Source organism: Pelodiscus sinensis, chromosome 24, assembly GCF_052426305.1.
Source record: "Pelodiscus sinensis isolate ZL-2025 chromosome 24, ASM5242630v1, whole genome shotgun sequence".
In the NCBI taxonomy this organism is placed as follows: Eukaryota; Metazoa; Chordata; order Testudines; family Trionychidae; genus Pelodiscus; species Pelodiscus sinensis.
The window spans coordinates 21,006,757-21,012,756 of NC_143075.1; the positions used below are offsets into that span (position 1 = coordinate 21,006,757).

A 6,000-nucleotide genomic window follows, 5' to 3' on the forward strand; every position below is an offset into this window, starting at 1 on the left:
AGGGAGACCAGGAGGCAGCCTGACGCTGCTCAGGCCTCACGCAGTCAAGACAATGCGAGGCAGCTCCAACCCACCTGACTAGCAGTGGCTGGGACGTCACTGACTGACTGTACAGAGGCCATTGACAGGTATTGGGATGCTCAGGACTCTGTCCGTCAAGCTAGACCCTCTCTGGATTGGACCAAGGTCCACAGACGTGTCACAAGCAAAGCCGACGCGGAAGCAGGGGATTAGCATCCACCTGCCTCCCAGCTGAACCGGGTTCAAATCCTGAAAGTCTGGTGGGTCCCGTCCCTATCCCCATCCCCGTCCCATAGCCACCCTGGCTGAGTAAACTCACTGCACTCACCTGCTCAGGAGAGGGCCAAGCCTGCAAGAGCCCAGGGCTGCTCCACCTGCCCTGCACCCTGCCAAGAACCAAATTCACCCCCCGCAGGAAAGGCGACAGGATCCCAGCTTCATGACCCAGCCTCTGCCCCTCCACTTACCCTACAAGGAGCCCCGGTTTGGACCCAAGTTCAGAGCTAGGGCACCCCCATAATCCACCCTCTGCAAAGACTTTCTAAGCCGTTACAAACACTGCTAATCTCTCCCTGCCCCACCATGCCCACCCCTGCCAGGGCAACACGGACAGGCCTCCTTCACCCGCTGGTGCAGCTCTCACCCCTCACCCGAGAGCGCCACAAACACCTTCCAGAGAAACTCTGCCCCTCTCCTGGCGTGGATCGGATCTGGAGTCAGACCCTCTCCGGCTGGGTCCGTTGCAGCTTTCATTTGCGGGGATAGAAATAGCACCTACTACAAAGCCAGCCAATCAGGTGCCAGCATGGGCACCCCTTTTACCGTGGGAGTGTTTGGCCGGTGACCTGCACAGCGGGGCGGGAGGTAGAAAAGTTGGGCTCAGGGCATTTTCTGCTTCTTTCCCATTGTATAATCAATGGCCCGGGCCTGCCCGGGGCCTCCCCGGCTGTCTTTGGGACTGAACTCGGAGTCCTTGTCCCCCCATTCCGGCTGGGCAGCCGGCGGCAGAACTCCAGGGATGATGTGATTACAGGCTTGAAACTGGGGCCAGAAGGTTTTCCAAACACCCCTATAACTCCAGCCTGGCACCTGCTTGGGAGACAAAGGCTTCAGGGCCACTTCCAATACGCTCTGGCTCTTTTCATCCTGCAGCTGCCCCGCTGATTCTCTGGCCACGCAAGGCCCGGGAAGGGAAGGTCTAACAGGCCTGGCAGGGTCCGGCTGAGAAGTGGGGGGAGGAGGAGTTTCCCGTCTGTAGCCTTTTAGGGGCACATCGCCCTTAAGCCAAGCAACTGCATCTCCAAGGCAGCCCTCCAGGACGGGCACAAACCCGGTTGCTACCCAAACTGTCAAGGCAGCGGACAAAGAGGGAGTCTCTGGACTACACCAGGGGCCGGATTCGCTTCTCGCGTGCCCCAGTGTGAACGGGGAGCGGGTCCACTGGAATCAGTGTGGAATCCGAATCGGGCGCGGGGTCCCCCGCCCAACTCCGCGCCCTGGGGGTGTAACGGGGCTGGCTCTAGCCACCCTCCGGACCGAGACCAGAAGCGGGCGCCCCCGCCTCCCTTTCCATCCCGGCGCCCCGCCAGCCAAGCCCGGTTGGGGGGGGGGGCTCTGGGTCCGGCCCAGCCCCTGCTCCCGGCGGGGGAGTCGGAAAAGCGAAGCAGCCAACCCACCTGGATCACCGCCTCCAGCCTCAGCTCGGCGCCCGCTGCGCGCTCGGGGGCGCTCATGGGGGTCCCCGGGAGCCCCCCACCAGCCGGCCCAGGGCAGCCAGCTAGGAGCGCTCAGCCGGCCAGGGCGCCCCCATCCCCGCTCGGCTAGAGCCAGCGCCTCCCCCCGCGGGGCTGACTGCTCCCGGGCGGCCGCTCTGGAGCGCCCGGGCCGCTTCCCCCGGGCAGCGCCTGGATTCGGATTAAAACCTCCCCCGCGCTGCGGCCAATAGGCGGGCAGGGCAGGCGGCCCTTGGGGGGGAGGCAGCCTAGGAATCCCGCCCCTTCCTGGGGATTTCATTCATCCGCATCCTCCCCTGCTCCGGGCTCAGAGCTGGGGGCTTGGCCGCAGCAAGGAGCCGGAGCGGGGGACAGCGACAGGCGCCCACAAGCCGCAGGAGAAAGGATGTTTACACGGGCTGGCCCAGGGCTCCTCCTGCACCGGGAACAGTGGCCCAAGGCGACTCCATGTGCACGGGGGTTGGATCCAGCTTCCTTCCTTTCGTCCCTTTTCTCCAGCCCCTTCCTGTTTGTCCCCAATGGCAGCCCCTGTTTGGCCGGTCATCTGACGAAGTGGGTTGTGCCCACGAAAGCTCAGGATCCCAGCTACATGTTGTGTTAGTCTTTAAGGAGCTGCTAGACTGGTGGTGGTTTAAGGTTTTCCTGTTACAGAGGAATTCGACTCCCCCTCTGAACCTCATACTGATAGTAGTCGTGCCTTAACCCATCAGTCTACTGAAATCTCACTAACCAACCCTAATGTACTGTAACGTAAACAACGAAAAGTCCTGTGGCACCGGATAGACCGGCACCGGATAGACTAGTGTTTCCCAATTTTATTTGGCCACGGAACCCATTTAAACTCAAAAGAATGTGGTGGAACCCCCAATAACAGTCTTATATATGGAGCTGAAAAGCAGAGCACAAATAAGTAAGGATAATAATAAACAAATGCTAAACAAGGTCATGAGATCGACACAAATGAAAATTGTTTTCAATAATTCATAAATGCTTAATATTAATTATTTTTTTAATAACAACATGTTGTTGTAATGGAATTTTCTTGCGGAACCCCAGGGTTCCCTGGAACACCATTTGGGAAACGCTGGTGTAGACTAACAGATTTATAGACGCATAAGCTTTTGTGGGCAAAGATCCACTTTGTCAGGAGCATCTGAGGACGTGGGTCTGGCCCACAAAAGCTCATCACCTTTTAAACCATCTTGTTAGTCTTTAAAGTGCTGCATAGTTTTTCCTTTTGTTCCAGTAAATCTGTTAGTCTATAAGGTGCCACCGGACTTCTTGTTGTTTATGCAGATTCAGACTAACAGGCTACCCCTCTGATACTTGTGTTGTAACATGATTCATCAGTTCTATCTAATTGGTTTACACCCAGCCTCATTAATTATGTGGAGACAGGAACAATCAAGGAACTAGAGTCAGACCATACAGATAAACAATAGAAATGGGGAGCATAATAACAGCAATAAAGAAATGAGGATTTTGCACCCCCGCCCCCTCAGCTATTGGTAAGTAGGCCAGGCAGACAGCTATCAAGCTAAACTTTCTTTAAATCTCCTGGGGATCAAGAATTCGCAGTTACCATTACAGGCAAGGAAAACTTGCAGGGAGATATTCAGCCTCATGTGCCAGGGCTCAAGGCAATCACAGGATAAGATTGCCCACCTGGGTTTTTGTAGACTTTAAGTCAACCAAACAAAAGGAAGTTTTTCTTCACTCAGTGCACAGTCAACTTGTGGAACTCCTTGCCAGAGGATGCGGTGAAGACTAGGACTTTAACAGGGTTCAAAAAAGAACTAGATACGTTCATGGAGGATAGATCCATCAGTGTCTATTAGCCAGGATGGGTAGGAATGGTGTCCCTAGCCTGTTTGTCTGGAGATGGATGACAGGAGAGGAGGCATCATGTGATGATTCCCTGTTGTGTTCCCTCCCTCTGGGACATCTAGTATTAGCCACTGTTGGCAAACAGGTTACTAGGCTAGATAGACCTATGGCCGTTCTTATGTTCTAAACCCCTAACATGTTGAAACTATAACTGTCTTGGCTTCCCTTAGATGTTAGCCCCTGTTAACTTAAGAAAACACCTTTTGTCCCCTCCTTCCAGCATACACACACCCTAAGGCTGCGTCTAGACTGGCATGATTTTCCGGAAATGCTTTTAACGGAAAAGTTTTCCGTTAAAAGCATTTTGGGAACAGAGCGTCTAGATTGGCACGGACGCTTTTCCACAAAAGCACTTTTTGCAGAAAAACGTCCGTGCCAATCTAGACGCGCTTTACCGCAAAAAAGCCCCGATCGCCATTTTCGCAATCGGGGCTTTTTTGCGGAAAACAAATCTCAGCTGTCTACACTGGCCCTTTTGCACAAAAGGGACTTTTGCCTGAATGGGAGCAGCATAGTATTTCCACAAGAAGCGCTGATTTCTTACAGTAGGAAGTCAGTGCTTTTGCGGAATTCAAGCGGCCAGTGTAGACAGCTGGCAAGTTTTTCTGGAAAAGCGGCTGATTTTCCGGAAAAACTGGCCAGTCTAGACACAGCCTAAGTGAAAGCTGTTCAGAGTGAGCAGCTTTGGAACAATCACAGCTACTTGATGCTGGTGATGAGGAAAAAACTTACAGTAGCAGCAGAGGCAGTCACTGAAGTGGCTCAGAAAGGCCCATATCTCCCTCCCATCCCCACCCCCAAAAAAAGCACCAGGTTTGCAGGGGAAAGGTAGAGAAATGGAAATCACAAACGCCAAAAGGCTGGGCAGGGAGTAGAGAAGTGAAGAGCTGCCATCCCTCACAGCATCTGGAGAGCCCACAGACAGCATAGGCCTGAAAGGTAGCAGGGGACAGAGATTGACGTTGTCAGAAGACACCTACTAGTCAAAGGGTGAGGTGACAAATTAAGCCTCCAGGAAGGGTCTGGAGAAATCACCCTGATAGAAAGCCCAGAATCCTGCCAACTCTGGGAATTTTGCTGTAATCCCATTATGCAGTACTCTCAAATGCTTTAAATAGCCCATCCCCTCTCCATACCTGCGGCTATGAAGGGGGAAAGGGGAATCTAATGAACAGTTTGCCCTTCTCTGGAGCCTTTCACCCAGGAAGAGCTCACGGCACTTTCCACACAGCAATGAAGCCACCCAGCACCTCCAGCAGGCGGATTGTATAAAACCCATTCTACAAATGGGGAAACCGAGGCATGGAAAGATTAAAAGTGACTCGTCCAAGGGCACCCCGCAAAGCTGGTGGGAGAAGCTGGAAATGGAGCTCAGAGAACCTGTCCCCTTGTCTCTGTTCTACCCACTACGTGTGGTCTGGAATAGAGGCAGCTTCAGCTGAGCGCCTTGGTCTCCCGAGAAGCCAGAGGGATGGGCTGTAGGATTTACAGCGATTGAAATTCTCTGCAATGGGAAGCTAGGGATGGGCATGAAAAGGCCATTCGACTGGGCCGGTCAGGTTACACTGCAACTTCCCTTGCCTCCCAGGGTATCGTCAGCACCGCAACTGGCTGTGTGAGCTCAGCTAGACTTACCCAGTAGCCCTAATCGGACTGACACGACTACAGTCAGCAGTGAAGACACAGTGGCACGGACCCTGGCACGGGTCATCCCCTGGAGCAGCTCCATAAGACTCCAGGTGGGTTTGCACAGGCCACACTGAAGACCATGCCGCCGCATCTTCAGATTTCTCTATCCACTCTCCGGGTGACTGTGCTCCCGCCTCGGGGGGCTGTGTGGACGCCCCCAAGGACAGGGCATTCACACAGTCCTTCTGGGCTCACCACTGGCTCGCTTGCACTAGTGCATTTAGAAGAATCTCCAGCTGTTGTCCTAGCGCTCGTGCGGATCTGCTGGTGCTAGTGACAGTGTGAACCAAACCCTTATGTGGGCCAGCCGCTGGTGTTCTCACCACTGCCTCAGCTAACCGGCCCTGTGGCGGACAAGGCTCAAGGACGGTGGTGGGCAATCCGCAGCCCATCGGGGTTCTACGTGAGGCCCACGAGACGTTCTGTTTACCGTTGCCCTCGCACAGGGTTACCACGTTTTGCAGGTTTCCGTCCACGTGGTTTTTTTCTTACCAGTATTATTAAAGTGACACGCACTTAAAGCGGGGGTGGGGAACCTAAGGTCCAGGGGCTGAATGCAGCCCCCAACTTGCCTGGATCTGGCCCCCGAGGCTCAGAGCTCCCCCCCACGGCACTGGGGAGCCTGCGCTAGGGCTCCAGCCTCCCCACTGCCCCCCCATGGGGTTGGAGC

The 6,000-nt window shown here is 54.6% G+C and overlaps 1 protein-coding gene across 5 annotated transcripts in view; it reads right to left on the reverse strand.

The window, feature by feature from the left end:
• Positions 1 to 2,181, reverse strand: part of CROCC (ciliary rootlet coiled-coil, rootletin) — a 76,571-nt gene extending 74,390 nt beyond the window's left edge. The window contains exon 1 of one of the 5 annotated variants that reach the window (XM_089773016.1): positions 1,698 to 2,170. In XM_089773016.1, the coding sequence (XP_089629142.1) occupies positions 1,698 to 1,754 (57 nt within the window). In that variant the 5' untranslated portion in view covers positions 1,755 to 2,170. Of the gene's footprint in view, positions 1 to 1,697 lie in introns of all 5 variants that reach the window. The other 4 variants (XM_075906402.2, XM_089773015.1, XM_075906405.2 and 1 more) reach the window with 4 other exon arrangements.
• Between the last annotated feature and the right edge of the window lie 3,819 nt (positions 2,182 to 6,000).